The sequence below is a fragment of the Coregonus clupeaformis genome, chromosome 9 (genome assembly GCF_020615455.1).
Source record: "Coregonus clupeaformis isolate EN_2021a chromosome 9, ASM2061545v1, whole genome shotgun sequence".
Classification (NCBI taxonomy): domain Eukaryota; kingdom Metazoa; phylum Chordata; class Actinopteri; order Salmoniformes; family Salmonidae; genus Coregonus; species Coregonus clupeaformis.
Genome location: NC_059200.1, coordinates 36,542,936 through 36,559,466, shown reverse-complemented (window position 1 = coordinate 36,559,466; position 16,531 = coordinate 36,542,936). Strand labels below are relative to the sequence as shown.

Here is a 16,531-nt window from a genome sequence, read left to right as displayed (position 1 = left end):
GAAGACGATCAGCTGTCCGTCCTGTCTCCCTGTAGCGTTGTATTAGGCGTCTCACAGTACGGACATTGCAATTTATTGCCCTGGCCACATCTGCAGTCCTAATGCCTCCTTGCAGCATGCCTTAGGCACTTTCACGCAGATGAGCAGGGACCCTGGCATCTTTCTTTTGGAGTTTTTCAGAGTCAGTAGAAAGAGGCTAAGTTTTCATAACTGTGACCTTAAATGCCTACCGTCTGTAAGCTGTTAGTGTCTTAACGACGTTCCACAGGTGCATGTTCATTAATTGTTTATTGTTCATTGAACAAGCATGGGAAACAGTCTTTAAAGCCTTTACAATGAAGATCTGTGAAGTTATTTGGATTTTTACAAATTATCTTTGAAAGACAGGGTACTGAAAAAGGGACGTTTCTTTTTTTTATGAGGAGTTACATGGCTCTGACACTGGCTAGCCTCCCATTCATCTCTTTACTCGAGTAACGTTACGTGCGCGTGGGGATCCAAAAACTGCTGAATTCTGGTCGACAGTCCACTTGCTGACATAATTTTCATTGAAAGATGATTGTAAATTTAAATTACCCTGTGTTAGCATTCAATTCTATAAATGAATTCTAGACAGAATTCCCACGGCGAATGTAGCCAGAAGGTCATTAGGGTCACCCCACGTGAGGCGCAACAGAGATTCTGGTCACAGAGTTTCTAAACCCAGAGGCGTAACATCCCATGACTATCTCGAAATATAAAGGCACAACCTATATTTGATGTCTTAAGTAGTTGAACATGGTATTACTCCAACCTTGTGAAAATGACAAACTGACACGTTTGCATTTTAGTCAAAAACAACTTGGAGTACGAGACGGTGCGAGACGACCTTTAGACCGAATTACGTGATTCTACGCATGAGCTTAGCTTGCCAACGTCGCCGTGATTTGCCTACAAGTGTGATCTGGGATTTCTTCAAACTGTACTGTCTTTGTTATGGTCTTCCTCTTTGGGTGAACTGATGGTCATTGCTATCTGGGATCCTTGGGACGTCACCTCATTGAAGTTGACGGTTTTAGGGTAGGGACGTCCCAAGGATCACTGACCTTTTGACATTATTCAATCACATCCGGAAACCCATTAAGCGGTCAACGTCTCCTTTTGCACAATTCTTATTTTTCTGTTTTTTCATAGGCTTAATTATAGCCTATGGTCATAGAAAAGCCCAAAGTCTGTTGGAGTACTTTATTATATTTTTATCAATATAAAAAATGTCCAACAAAATATATGCACAAGAACATCAATATGTTTAATAAATTTTCAAAAATATATGTTTTTCTGATTTATAAATCCTATTAGCTTCCATTGTAGTTAAGAACTGATCCAGCATTTAGCTCATTTAGCCAATACTGCTGAATACATATTTAAAAACTACAACAAAGGCAATAGTCCATGCTGGTAATTTGACAAATGTACAACACACTCAATAATATTTAAAATGATACTGTGGCATGGGATTATTCTATACATTTTCAGTTGTTGAACATAAAGTGAAATCAGAGTATACAAAACAAATAATTATCCAGTTATGAGTCATTCCAAGTGTTTTCAAACTGACTTTTGCCAGACAGTATTCCTTTTTTTTTTTTTTTAAAGAATGCATGCAAATATTTCCATTAAAGTTTAACTTCATATGCTAATAATGAACCTTTTTTCCTCTGGGGTGGGATAGTGCAGACTAATTTCCCTGTTCTAATCTAAAAACTGGTGGAGGTCTTGTTAAACGTGTTTAGAGCAACTCTCCATAGCAAGGCATTTGCTAAAGATAAAACTCACTGTTAAAGCATCAAAGATATGATAGATTGTCTGATTTTCCAAAATACGTCCAACATTTCACAATAGTAGATTGATTAGTATTCCAAATTACCTCAATTTTAAAGTCACCAAATCACAAATTCACATGAATATCTAGGTCCTCAGACAGCAATAAGAACTACAGGACTCTCGGGGTAGACTAGGGACACCAACATCCCACACACGCATTATATTAAGATTATATCTTGTGCCTTTTGAGGCCAAAGTTCAAGTTTACATTTAAATACCACCAGGAAGAAGGCATTATTTAGAAGGCATTTCTTTAAATACTCTAATTAGTAGTTTGTTACATATTTTACATACTGTTAAAGGCTCAGTGCAGTCAAAAACTATATTTCCACACTGAGGTTGGAATAATGCCATTTTAGTGTAAGAGCTGTTTGAAAAGACTGCCTGAAATTTTAGCCTGTTTTTGTGGGAGTTTTGGCCTTCTATGGTGTCATCACCATGGGGCAAATTAGTTAATAGTTCCAAACCTCTGCCAATAATAAAACATTTTCAGTTTCCCCCTCCCCACACAAAACCACTCCCAGACAGTCCTAGCAAAATTCTTGCTTGAGAAATTGCTCTATGCTAAAAGCTATTTTTGTTTATTTTCGACAAATTTAAATGAAAACAATCAGTCAGGTCCTTAAATTGTTACCCAGAAATTCTTTGATAAATAAAACACGTCTGCATTGGACCTTTAACAGACCTTGCCTTTAAAATCAGGTACTCAAGCAGCATTACTACCTATGTGGAAAATATGAGCTTTCTTTGTTGAAGAGTGTTCTGTTAAGGTAAATTCTATTGTATGGAATGTTTAGATCTTGGGTTGGGTTTAGCTAAATGTATGCACACGTTTTCACATGCACAGAAAACACTCCTCAGAGAGAAGGAGTGACTTGACTGATGGCCTGGCTTGTATAAACTGATGTCCAGGGTAAAAACAAGATGGGTGACGAGATGTTTGTGAAAAGATCCAGATCTAGTCTCACGACACTGACATATCTTATTTCACCTGCTCTCTGCAAACTACACATGTGAGATGATTCATATTGTTCTTGCATGATATTAGCATAGTTATTGACAACAGACATATCAAACGGACCAGTGTAAAATCTATTTGCGATATTGGCAATTTGGCAGTCACAGTAAGAAATGGTTTTGTTATTGTAAACAACTTAAACCAGTTACATTCAGTTCAGGCAGACCAAGTATCTGGGATAAACGGAGTTTATCCCAGCAGATATGCATTCCCTAAAACAGACACATGAATTAGTATAAGTGCATTTTCCTCATATGAGCAGTTTTATGGTACATTCATTAGCTATAAAACAAGATGTACAGTAGAAAGACCATTTAAAAGTGAACCGTTATGTTTCTGTATGATTTTAAAACAACATGTTCAATCAACATTAGTTGCAGAGAAGGCTGCCAAACCATTTCAATTCCAGGCAATTTGAGAAATGCATTGTAATTGCCTCTAATTTCATATAAATTCAATCTCAATCCATTTACTGAATTGCCTAGAGTTGGAATAGAATTAACCCAGATCCTCCTTAAAGCTAGAATCCTTAGTTGCTACATCCATTTAATGAATATTATATACCCATTGATTCTTGAAGAATATAACTTATAAATGCTTCATGAGCTTAGTTTAACTTGTCGTACCCCATGAGAACCCAAAATATAAGCTTGTTTTACTTCAATGTTTGTAAACAATGTAAATGTAAACAAACACTGTATAGCCTCAAAACATGGTTAAAACTATAACTTTGATATCATGGATGGTCAGTCCTTAGCTCTGTCTATGAATCTGAGAGTGGTTACATTTCTCCAGGCCCATCCCTCAGCTTTATACTGAAACAGAGGCAGGGTGTCGCTTTGTTATTGGTTCAATTAAGGATTCTAGCTTTAAAAACACCCCCACAAACAAAGTAAATTTGCAGAAAACTGTGATGTTCTGATAAACTAGTAGTTAAAACAGTTCATCAACTTGCCATTAGGAAATGAGTGCATTCAGTACACTACGTCAGCTAAGTCAATGAGCACTCTGTTCTGGGGCACTTGCTGATAAGAGAGAGGTTGTGAGAGCCTTGGAATGGAGACATTCTGCTAAACGAGGTCAGTTCTCTTCACCCCAAACCTAATTTGGGGTAAGGTCATGGAACCAACTTCAAACAACAGCAAACAATTTATGATATACAGAGAATTTAAAAAAATGCATATCTACTGTGTATGGTTTACATTTCAGAAAATGTCCCCATTGTGGCTCATTTACAGAACTATTAACTGTCTATTACTGTCAAGTCAATATGTGTTCTGTTCCTGTTTTTATACAATATCTGCAAGTTAAAGAGTAGTTTGACCATAAAAGGGCGAATTAAACCAAGCATTATCCCCTCCTTGACCCTCCTCAAATACTTTCAGTGAGCTACAAGCAGACACTTGTGTTTAAACCATCACACAGCTCTGTGTCTGAAGGATAGCCAATAAGACAGATAAGGCCTGGGTTCTATGCTTAGCAAGTGCACTGCAACCTCAAGATAGCTCTCTGGACCACAAAACCAATTAAAAGAACAGCTGGGTTGCAGGTAATGAACTCGGAGTGTGACAATTGGAGGGCGCAAAACAGACCTTATCACTTCAAGTATTCCGTGCGGCACCTAATGCACAAATTACACACACTAATGCCGCTTATTTGCAAGGTCAAAATGGGGCCCTGAGTGTTGCTTACCATTGGTCAAGTAGCACCATTTTGGCCATTCTCTCTGTTTTGTTATGAGTGTTGTTCATCACTGGTCAAATAGCACCATTCTGGCCACTCTGTCTGTTTTGCTATTGATATGAACAGAGTAGCCTAACATGTTCCCTCTCTTACCAGGATTCAGCATTTCATTCATTGCTAGAACAAATACTTTTGAGTGAGCACATTGCTTGTTATTCGATGCCCTCTCTAGTAAGGCCCTCTGTTTCTCAGCTATGGAACTTAGTTGTGTTTCTCCATGCACACAAATGCAAAGACAGAAAAATGCAATATAACCTTGCCTGTGTGTGGGGTTGAAAGAAACATGATCTCTACCCAATAACCTCAGTATTTGAAAAGGTACTGCTGCCCTCCCATGCAAAGTGCCAATATAGTTTGGTGTTTGACTGGCACCAATGTGAATACATGATACCTAACTCTTTTGAACAACAAAGTTATTGTACTGAAATATTGAGTTCTTGTAAAATGCTGATAGTGCAGAAATAATAGGTTCAGGTGGAGTAGAAAAACAGAGAACCCAGAAAAGTGGAGACATGTTATTTCTCTGGAATGCCAGTAAGAGGAAGACTGATTGAATGAGTGAGAGTGTGCATTATAGAGTGTATTCTTGTAAGATATACCATCTCTGAGCAGTAGTGGCAGCAATGCCATTTTGTCCTTTGTCCACTGTGTCCCTCCTTGTGGCCATGCATCAGGACCTGAAGACGTGCACCGCCCGTACCACGTACTGCCTGCAGATGGGGCACTCGCTCATGCGCTTGCCACACTTGCTGCAGGTGACCATGTGGCCGCACTCCAGCAGCACACAGTCAATGGGAGAGTCCATGCAGATCCGACAGATGTTCTCCTCCTGGCTCTTGGGAGCCGCTGGGTCTATGGCACAACGACAGGGGAAAGAGGAGAGGTCTCTATTGAGTGTGTTCTAAATAACTCTATTTGGGTCATTTTTCATTGTTTCATATTTGGCAGGTTGCCCATAACGGGATACATTTCAGCAGTGTGGGACCACATTTTTACTTCGGATCAGTGCTTGATTTACATGAACTTCAAGTGTTTCTCAAATTGTGTTCCAGCCCTTTGGCAGTAAAATGCTGTTGATCACGATTCTCTTGTATTTTGAACTTGAAACAAGACCCTTACCTTCTTCATTTTTTGTATTTGAAACTGGAAAAAAGAAACAACAAATCAGTCATCCCCAGATATAATACAGTATACGCCATTTAGCAGACACTTACAGTAGCCTACAGTGAGTGCATACTTTTTAATACATGTGACCCCAGCAGGAAATCGCATCCACTTCCCTGGGATTGCTAGCGCTTTTACCAAATGAGCCTCACAGGACCACATCCTGGAAATGCTCACCTAGGTTCTGGAGGTCCTTCTGGTCATTGTAGAGGCGGGTGACCCTCTCCATCAGCTCCCACTTCTCGCAGCAGCCTTTGTAGTTGACAAAGTTGCGGGCCAAGATCTCCTTAAGCTGGCGCACGCTCAGGCCCTCGATGTCCTCCACGCGGCTCAGGTCAGACAGAGAGGCCCTGCGGCCGGGCATCAGGGTCTCCTCGCTGTCCGATGACTGCAGGAACAGGACAACAATGGAGGTGGGTCAGAATAATAATTTGAATTTTGTCTGGTTTTACTTTTGTTTGGCCAGTGTATATTTTGTTGCGTCTTTGAGTTTGTCAACAACAGTGGTTTGCTAAATTAAAAACAGGGACAACTTGATGAATCATAATAACATTGTATTTTGTCTGGTCTTTGCGTCTGTCTCTGCTGCTGTCTGACATTATCCCCTTGGTGGTCATAAGCATCCATCCATCGAACAGCTACTGATTAAATCTATTCCAAAACCTTGAACTTAGAGTTTACCTCTTCATCATCGTCCTCCTCTTCTTCTTCATCATCCTCCTCCTCAGAGATCTGCTCTGACTCCGGCTCTGCCTCAGGGGCTGATTGTTCTGGCTGCTCTGGGCTCAATGTGTCGGGGCTAGTAGGGCCCTGTGTCTGGGGAGGGGACGGTGTGTCTGAGGAGGGGATGTTGTTGTGAGCCCCGGGCTGGGAGGATACAGTCTCACTGCTTCTGCTCGTGCTGGGGGTCTGCTGGCCCAGGACCAGCTCAACCAGCTCCTCCTTTTCTCTGCACGTCTGGGTGGGCACCTCGTGCAGGTGGAGGTAGTCGCGCAGCTCCCGCACCTAGTTGTTGGGGTTATTGTTGAATTTCATCTGACGCACACTATTTACATTTTTCCTACTCCTTGTGTAATTACAAAAAAAGCTCAACTATATTACTATACGTATAATGCAGTTACTAAAGTACTTACGTAACAACATCATGTCATCTTGACAACATCTTAATACAATTTAGTAACTAGAGTAATTAAAGTGTTATTACACAGATATAAGAGTAACAGAATGAAAAGTGTTACTGCTTCAGCTTTCACCTGACTTAGCTACAATATATATAGTTTGACATGTAGCTTAACCTAATGCATTTGTCCTTATTTGGCTATTTTTTTTATATAACAAAAAAAGAGCAGCGGCACACCTTGAGTCGCATCAACTGGGCGCGGTCGAAGAGGGTTCCATGAAAGCGCTGACATGTGTGGCAGAGGCGCGGGCGTGGCGGCTCCAGCTGCACCGAGCAGCTGCCACAGAAGTTCTTCTTGCAGTCCACACAGACATGCTGGGGTAGAGAGAGGGGAGGACAAGACACGGTGAGGGTGAAACTCTTACCAAGGAATGAACGGTCACATTAAGGGTTGCGACAGAATAACACTCAGTGTGTGTACACCGCACAGGCTTTTGTTCCAGCTGAGCACTAGACTAGAACCTTATTGTTGAGAAGTTGAATCAAAAGTGTTAGCCATAGACGCGGTAAAGAGGTCAACGGAACTCGACCAAAACAATGGAAATGCCATGGAAACGCATGGGGGAAAGATCCGGAATCTCCTCATTGCCCCCCAACAAAATTAGCCTCCATTTAGGCTATTGTTTATACAGTATGTGTATTTCACACTATGTTGAGTCAAAAATCAGAGTACAATGCTTGTATGGTTGTCAACCTCAATAAAATGTTCATGTCATCGTCACCAATCAACTGCATTACAGTTAAATACGACTTTGACTACCACCACCAATTTCTCTATGCTAGCTATGCTACCAGCTTATACGAACGGGAGTTAGCATTTACCAGTCACTTCTTCTAAACCTGAAAATGGACTACTTCTAAATGTTATGCAGCAAAAACAGCCAACATATCCAAATCGGACTTTAGTAACCACATTATGGGCCTGTTACAATCCATCAATCTTGACGGATTTGACGAATATTCACTTTGTCAGATCAGATTTGTTGAATGTATGCCAATCTGGCGTCCTCCTATCCCCCACGGTCTGCGTTCCAATGACCTCTTTACCGCATCTATACTGTACTAAAACTTATTCAAACACTTCTCACAGAAATAATTGTAACCTCTGGCCCACAGCTCTTGGCAAATGTATAGCAAAGATGAGATCTTACTTCCATGTAAACTGGCAGTTCCATGTAAACTGGTGATGTAAGTAGGGCTGACCCCAATTAGTCGACTGGCCGATTATTTGGTCGATAGATTTTTTTTTGTCAAGCAGTAGCAAATACACTACCGGTCAAAAGTTTTAGAACACCTACTCATTCAAGGGTTTTTCTTTATTTGTAATATTTTCTACATTGTAGAATAATAGTGAAGACATCAAAACTATGAATAACACATATGGAATCATGTAGTAACCAAAAGTGTTAAACGAATCAATATATATTTTATATTTGGTACGCTTCAAAGTAGCCACCCTTTGCATTCTCTCAACCAGCTTCACCTGGAATGCTTTTCCAACAGTCTTGAAGGAGTTCCCACATATGCTGAGCACTTGTTGGCTGCTTTTCTTTCACTCTGCGGTCCGATTCATCCCAAACCATCTCAATTTGGTTGAGGTCGGGGGATTGTGGAGGCCAGGTCATCTGATGCAGCACTCAATCACTCTCCTTCTTGGTAAAATAGCCCTTACCACAGCCTGGAGGTGTGTTGGGTCATTGTCCTGTTGAAAAACAAATGATAGTCCCACTAAGCCCAAACCAGATGGGATGGCATATCGCTGCAGAACGCTGTGGTAGCCATGCTGGTTTAGTGAGCCTTGAATTCTAAATAAGTCACAGACAGTGTCACCTGCAAAGCACCCCCACACCATAACATCTCCTCCTCCATGCTATACGGTGGGAAATACACATGCAGAGATCATCCGTTCACCAACACCAACAAGCAAGTCTCTTCTTCTTATTGGTGTCCTTTAGTAGTGGTTTCTTTGCAGCAAATCGACCATGAAGGCCTGATTCACGCAGTCTCCTCTGAACAGTTGATGTTGAGATGTGTCTGTTACTTGAACTCTGTGAAGCATTTATTTGGGCTGCAATTTCTGAGGCTGGTAACTCTAATGAACTTATCCTCTGCAGCAGAGGTAACTCTGGGTCTTCCATTCCTGTGGCGGTCCTCATGAGAGCCAGTTTCATCATAGTGCTTGATGGTTTTTGCGACTGCACTTGAAGAAACTTTAAAAGTTCTTGAAATGTTCCATATTGACTGACCTTCATGTCTTAAAGTAATGATGGACCGTCGTTTCTCTTTGCTTATTTGAGCTGTTCTTACCATAATATGGACTTGGTATTCTAAAACGTTTGACCGGTAGTGTATATATAAAACATTTTATTGCACACGAGACACCTGTCTGATTCGCGCCCATCTCAGTGAACTAATCCATTGCGGAGGCTGACACTAATCCATTGCGGAGGCTGAGTGTCACGCCCTGACTCAGGGGACTCGTATTTGTTGAGTCAGGGTGTGTATTTTCTGTGTTGTGTTTTGCTATGTTGATTTTCTATGTTTAGATCTAGAATGTGTAGATCTATGTTGGCCGGGGTGGTTCCCAATCAGAGGCAGCTGTAGCTCGTTGTCTCTGATTGGGGACCATACTTAGGCAGCCTATTGGCACTAGTGGGTTGTGGGATCTTGTTCCGTGTAGGTATGTTGTTTGTATGCTACCTTGGACTTCACGTTTCGTTTCATTTGTTATTTTGTCGTTGTGGTGTTTATTCTATATAAATAAACATGTACGCATATCACGCTGCGCCTTGGTCCTTCCTATCTATAAACGAACGTGACACTGAGACTATTCCATTGCGGAGGCCGCGTCGATGGCACAGTCCAAGAAGAAGGGGAGTGTGGCTAAAATGCACGTCTCTCTCCAGAATGCACTCTCCCTGCCAATTTGTGCACATTCATTGTTTCATAACTTAATTGAGTGAATTGTTTGCCTTGATTGTTAGTGTCTATCAATTCCCCATGACATATATCACCAGTAGTAGCCTACATTTACCATTAATTCCTAATCTACAATGTTTGTTTGGTTATGGTAATTTCTGTTAATGCATTCAATATATTATTATTCCAGTCTTTTACTGTTCTCATTGTCAGAGTGGACACGTTGTTTGCAGAACCCACAACCTATGCTACACTTGTGAGAAACAAGTTTTGGTTTATTTCATTCCATTTACGAGTTTTGTCAATTTAGTCTGTCTTTTGTTTGGAGCGCTACTGTCAATGTTGAGTAAGGACGCACACCTGATTACACATAGAAGTAGGCCTATAGGCTGCCTGGACTGCAAGCAAATGTAGGCATAGAAGTGTTCCCATTTGGGGATGTGATAGTATTTCTGATTGGCTTAACGCACCACCACTAATGAGCTGTGGAGCTACTCAAAGTAATGTTTTCTTCACCTCAAACAGCAAGCAAACGAAGTCTGTTTTTAAATCCATTGAGAATGACAATAGTTCCTCAATGTATTTCAAAAATCTTTCCAGCTCTCCCTTTTGATAACCCCTTGGCATGAAAGGGAAAAATGACATGCTCTGATCGAGTGGAAACGTCATAAAATAGGTCTACCTGATGAGTTCTTATCCCTTGCACAAAATAGCTGACAGCTGTGTCTGTCCCGAGCTCACTGGTGCAGGAAATTCTGAAGGCCCAAAATATTTTATACAATGTTGCAAGTTTGCTAGCATGAGCTTCGGGCTGGACCCAAGTTGATAGTTGATACAATGTTTCAAGTTCGTTGCAGACAGGCCATGTGTAGCCAATGTGATTTACAGTGGCTTGCGAAAGGATTCACCCCCCTTGGCATTTTTCCATATGTTGTTGCCTTACAACCTAGAATTAAAATATAAGATGCAAAATATATTTTTTTTTATTGTGAAACAAACAAGAAATAAGACAAAAAAACTGAAAACTTGAGCGTGCATAACTATTCACCCCCCCAAAGTCAATACTTTGTAGAGCCACCTTTTGCAGCAATTACAGCTGCAAGTCTCTTGGGGTATGTCTCTATAAGCTTGGCCCATTCTTCAAGGCAAAACTGCTCCAGTTCCTTCAAGTTGGATGGGTTCCGCTGGTGTACAGCAATCTTTAAGTCATACCACAGATTCTCAATTGAATTGAGGTCTGGGCTTTGACTAGACCATTCCAAGACATTTAAATGTTTCCCCTTAAACCACTCAAGTGTTGCTTTAGCAGTATGCTTAGGGTCATTGTCCTGCTGGAAGGTGAACCTCCGTCCCAGTCTCAAATCTCTGGAAGACTGAAACAGGTTTCCCTCAAGAATTTCCCTGTATTTAGCACCATCCATCATTCCTTCAATTCTGACCAGTTTCCCAGTCCCTGCCGATGAAAAACATCCCCACAGCATGATGCTGCCACCACCATGCTTCACTGTTGTGATGGTGTTCTCGGGGTGATGAGAGGTGTTGGGTTTGCGCCAGACATAGCGTTTTCCTTGATGGCCAAAAAGCTCAATTTTAGTCTCATCTGACCAGAGTACCTTCTTCCATATGTTTGGGGAGTCTCCCACATGCCTTTTGGCGAACACCAAACGTGTTTGCTTATTTCTTTCTTTAAGCAATGGCTTTTTTTCTGGTCACTCTTCCGTAAAGCCCAGCTCTGTGGAGTGTACGGCTTAAAGTGGTCCTATGGACAGATACGCCAATCTCCGCTGTGGAGCTTTGCAGCTCCTTCAGGGTTATCTTTGGTCTCTTTGTTGACTCTCTGATGAATGCCCTCCTTGCCTGGTCCATGAGTTTTGGTGGGCAGCCCTCTCTTGGCAGGTTTGTTGTGGTGCCATATTCTTTCAAAAAAAATTATAATGGATTTAAAATGGTGCTCCGTGGGATGTTCAAAGTTTAAGATATTTTTTTATAACCCAACCCTGATCTGTACTTCTCCACAACTTTGTCCCTGACCTGTTTGGAGAGCTCTTTGGTCTTCATAGCAAAGGAGGTGAATACATATGCACGCACCACTTTTCCTTTATTTCTTTTTTTGAAACAAGTTATTTTTTTCTTTTCACTTCACCAATTTGGACTATTTTGTGTATGTCCATTACATGAAATCCAAATAAAAATCAATTTAAATTACAGGTTGTAATGCAACAAAATAGAAAAAACGCCAAGGGGGATGAATACTTTTGCAAGGCACTGTATAGGATATTTATTTTTATCAGGATATTTTCTACCTGCAGGCTGCAATGTTTTTATTTGTTGGCTTTATGTAGGCTATTTTTACTTATTTGGCAATGGCAATACTTTTTAGGTTTATCATTTTCATTTAGATTTTGATAGAATTTTGATTAACCACATGACAATGATTTTGAGATTCGAAAGTGTTATTATAAATTCAATTAAACTGTTCCACGAAAAGCTGCATATGAATACCATAAGTGGCACGCAGATCGGTAGAAATTGTAAGATAAATTGGCATTCCACATGAGAAAGATTGCTGACTCCTCGTGTAGCCTATTACCGGCAACTTCAGGAGAGTAACGGCAGAATCTGCAAAAGCCAGCAGGAGGAGGATGGTCGGTCAGGTTTTTCTCTTCTGGTTATCTTGATCTCTGGCTCCCTCTTGAGTAATTTGTGTCTTATTTCATCAAACAGCATCAGACAAGCATATAGTTGATTTTATTAAAACACATAGGGTGTGTATACATATCGAAAAATACACCTTTCAAAATTTCGACCAATCGATTGGTCAAAAGAACAGACGGCTTTCGGTCGACCAAGATTTTTTTCAGTCCGGGACTGCCCTAGATGTAAGTACAGTAATAAGTTATATAACAGGCAATTAAACACGTGGCTGTTGTTTACTTTGCAGGTGAGCTTGTGTTTGGCAACTGGCAGGCAAACATGTCAGGAGGGCAAGGCCTGTTGGAGGAGAAATCCCCAACGTACATTTGCTAGTGATTTAAACAGCCCTCAACTTCCTGCTTTGATTGACTCAGAAATACAGTCTCTATTCTAGAAGTGTAGTCCACTGCTGTATTGCACATTCCAGAATGTGAGCATCACTGTGTTTTAAGACTGACTAGTACAGGCCCAGTTACTGATATCGTGAATCTGTGAATCATAGAAGTCTAAATTCTAGTAACTCTGTTGACAAGGAAATCTGTTACTTTGGAGTCTGTAGCAGCACATCTTTATCAAATCCTCTTGGGTCTATGCTGTTCCAGAGTTTCAAGTCTCACTCTGCTACCCACATTCCAGACGAGAGCTGGCCAGCCGGCCCTCCTTTACAATATTAATCAGGGTATTACCCATTGGTTCAGTGCCTCTTACCTTTATAGCGATGGTGTCAAAATGGCCCCCGCAGGCCTTGCACAAATGTTCGGGAGAGGTCGGGGATTGGCTGTTGCCCGAGTTTGTGTAGGCCTGGCGCCATGAGCTGCCGTTTTCATCCACTGTGGCGGTGGGTTCCAAACAGGACCAGCTACAACAGGATGTCCACATGCTCCTGTCTGTTCACACAAAATACATACACAGGAAATTACATCACTTTCTCATGGAGAGACTTGCACATGGAATTAGAATCTTAATTCTAATTCTATGGACTTACATCACAAAGGCGCATAGAAAAACAGAGTTGCCTAGTAGGGAAATTGAAATGCAGAATAGTGTAGCATTGCTTTCAGATGAATTATGTAGATATGCATATACTGTAATTCAATCCTGTAACACCTGCACTGTTTGTATTTGGAACAATCAACATTGAAGGGGCAATACTTCACTCTCTAAATAAATAATATAATCAAACAGCCAAACCCAAGATTATAAAGACTTTGTATTACATTCCTTTTGCTGCAATCAAGTGCAGGAGATTATATCAGTGGTGTGCAAGGGAATTATTGTAATCAAATAGGACAGAGCTAAGAAACCTTCAGCCATCATTTCAGAATTTTAAGTAAAGCACAACCTGAAATGAAAGCAACCGATACCCTGTAGACTTGAATTCACTGAAAAACCTCACAATTTCAACAACTCTTAGCTACATTCAGAGCTGTTTCCATAATGGCCTATAATTTTCTCCTACGCTCAACTGAACCACAGTAGGAGCAAATAGGAACAAATGTATTATCAGATCTGTGGCCAACTGAGTTCAGGAACAATGAGGGTGCTGTGTGTCATTGTTATCAGGGCTAGAATTATGCAGGAAAATGCCAGAGACTCTCCCTCAGTTAAAAGGGGCCAAATGGGGAAGTCTGAAAATCGAGACTTCTTAACTGTTAAAACGTATGTGTGAGGAGAGTGAATGCTGATAGCTACATTTTACACTGTATGTATAGGCTGCTGTACAACATGTACTGTAGCCTTACCCAATTCATAGATGCTAACTGCTTTAGCGCCTATTGACGATAGTATCTTCTGGTCAGGGGCGTTTTGTTAAGATCCCTGGCCCTAGATCTGATCGTTAAAACGCATCGCTTGCAGTAGGGGTTTGAAAACATAACGAATGTATCTTTCATATCAGTGAGAAATCATAATAATAATAATAAAAAGTTAAATGACACCACACCTTTATAGGGTTAGGGTTCCTACAAGGACATATCTCCATGTTGCATCGCTTGTTTACGAAAGACAGACGGAAGGCCTGTGCTAATTAGCTATCTAGTTTGTTCTGAACACCTGTGTATAAGGGTAACTGGGGAGAACGTGTAGTTCTACAAATGGAGGCACACACAGCCTGTGGATCTGTGCAAAACTGCTACAGTAAGTATATCTTTATTTGAAATATTATTTCTTGCTGATATGAAAGATAAGGGGCATATCAGCATGTTTCTAAACCCGGTTTGAACGCGATGATTAACGTTCTAAACATTAAAACACTGTCGGAATTGTAGTTCACATGAAGTCAACAGTGGGCGAATGCAACAGCTGAAAACCCTACATACGGAGAAGGGTTTTCGAGAGCTATGGTAGCCTAAGCCTACAGTATGTTGTCATATTAAAATATACTTTGGCCCATTGCCTCTAATCATAGATCCTACTCTCTTGTTACAACTTAATCCCCCTTCCTGGATTTTATTTACAACCCTTACTACCTGTATTTGTGATCTTAACGCTAAAACTTATGTGGAAGTTACGGTGATGCGCCTGCAGTTAAAGTTTCTGGCAATAGGTTGAAGTTATATTCCTGGTATGAAAATGCAGTATGTTGGTTGCCAACTGAACTGTAGCAATGTATCAACTCTGTGGCTCTCTAAAAGAAACCTGTCGACAAGTTTATTACGTGAAAATTCTTACCTGTCGACAGGTAGGCCTACGCACAGAAAATTGTCGTGTGGCCTATTTAGAAAAGTCTACGAGAAATGCAGGCAACCAAGAGACTTTTCGGTAACAGCAAACTCCAGGAAGAAACCAACACAGCAACCCTCCCCAGCGCTTCCTCTCCCGGCTTAGCCTATCATCGACTCCTGTTGCCAACCTTGCAAGAAGCACACGCCCGGTATTTGAAATTGCACCAAGAAAAAGTAGCAGCGCACCTGTGAGTCACAAACTAGTCTGTCTAGTAGTTCTTACGAATTGTGAAATGGTGGATCAGGGCAAAAATAATGAACTAGTAAATCAAATTAAAAATGTTCATGCTCAGAATGAAAAAATATTTTAGTAGACTATCATTATTTTAAGGCAATTAACGCGTCATTATTTTGTATTGAAATCGTCATACATTAATCTAATGAATATACCGGTGTCTGTTGTACATGGCATCTTATTGAGAGAAACTAAAATGAAATATTCTAAAAACACAACAATGAATAGGCCTATAGGCTTCTTACCTAGCCTATTTTCTAAATACAGTAGGCTACTTCTCTCCCACTTAGGATCGATTTAGGCTAAATAAACTGTACAGCAGGTGTTGATTTAATACAATCTATAATAATTGCTGTTTTAATTAGACTACAATGTGCCTCTGTAGTGGTGAAGCCTACAATAACTTGGACAGTGGTGAGTAGGCACTTTTCAAAATGCTAATCAAACCATCATCACTTGATTTTTGTATTTATTCCAAAATAATAGATACATAAGTGCATGCACAATACAGAGAGATACATAGCCTACATTTAACTATCCCTGTGCATGACGCAAGGGCGTGTGATCATCTCTTTAGGAATGGTCCTGATGCTGCATGATGTTTCATTACACCCAGCCATTTCGAATGGGATATCCCAGATCCTTGCCAAGAGCGTGGGACAAAAATTAGGGGTGGCATCTTGGAAAAAATATTGGGGGTATGCCTCCATTTTGTCATGAATTGACACCATGCAACAACTAACTGAGATTTTGAAATACCTCACTCAAACTGGCTTGACAGATCACGGTGATGCGCAAGCGACCTTACCTGGGTGACCCGGAGCAAATCCTCTTTGTAACGGCCATCTCGTATTGCTGAGTTCAGTTTGGCATCAATGTTGAATCAATCACACACATGCGATGTCTCAAAGCCAGGTTTTTGGCGTATGTTTGGTCCACTGTGTTGTTCGATGTCTGGCCATACAACTGGTTGGCAAAAAATCTACTGATGG

At 40.8% G+C, this 16,531-nt stretch overlaps 1 protein-coding gene across 2 annotated transcripts; it reads right to left on the bottom strand.

Annotated features, from left to right (window-relative positions):
- Positions 1 to 3,623: 3,623 nt before the first annotated feature.
- Positions 3,624 to 16,524, bottom strand: LOC121573925 (E3 ubiquitin-protein ligase rififylin). Of its 2 annotated transcripts, none has more exons than XM_041886327.2 (7): positions 16,348 to 16,524; positions 13,290 to 13,468; positions 7,146 to 7,283; positions 6,470 to 6,793; positions 5,966 to 6,176; positions 5,744 to 5,767; positions 3,624 to 5,476 (listed from the first exon to the last, which is right to left on the bottom strand). In XM_041886327.2, exons 2-7 carry the CDS (start codon positions 13,458 to 13,460, stop codon positions 5,295 to 5,297), a joined length of 1,050 nt encoding a protein of 349 aa, XP_041742261.1. In that variant the 5' UTR covers positions 13,461 to 13,468; positions 16,348 to 16,524; the 3' UTR covers positions 3,624 to 5,294. The 2 variants fall into 2 exon arrangements, with proteins under 2 accessions (XP_041742261.1, XP_041742262.1); XM_041886328.2 differs by lacking the exon at positions 16,348 to 16,524 and adding an exon at positions 15,252 to 15,388.
- Between the last annotated feature and the right edge of the window lie 7 nt (positions 16,525 to 16,531).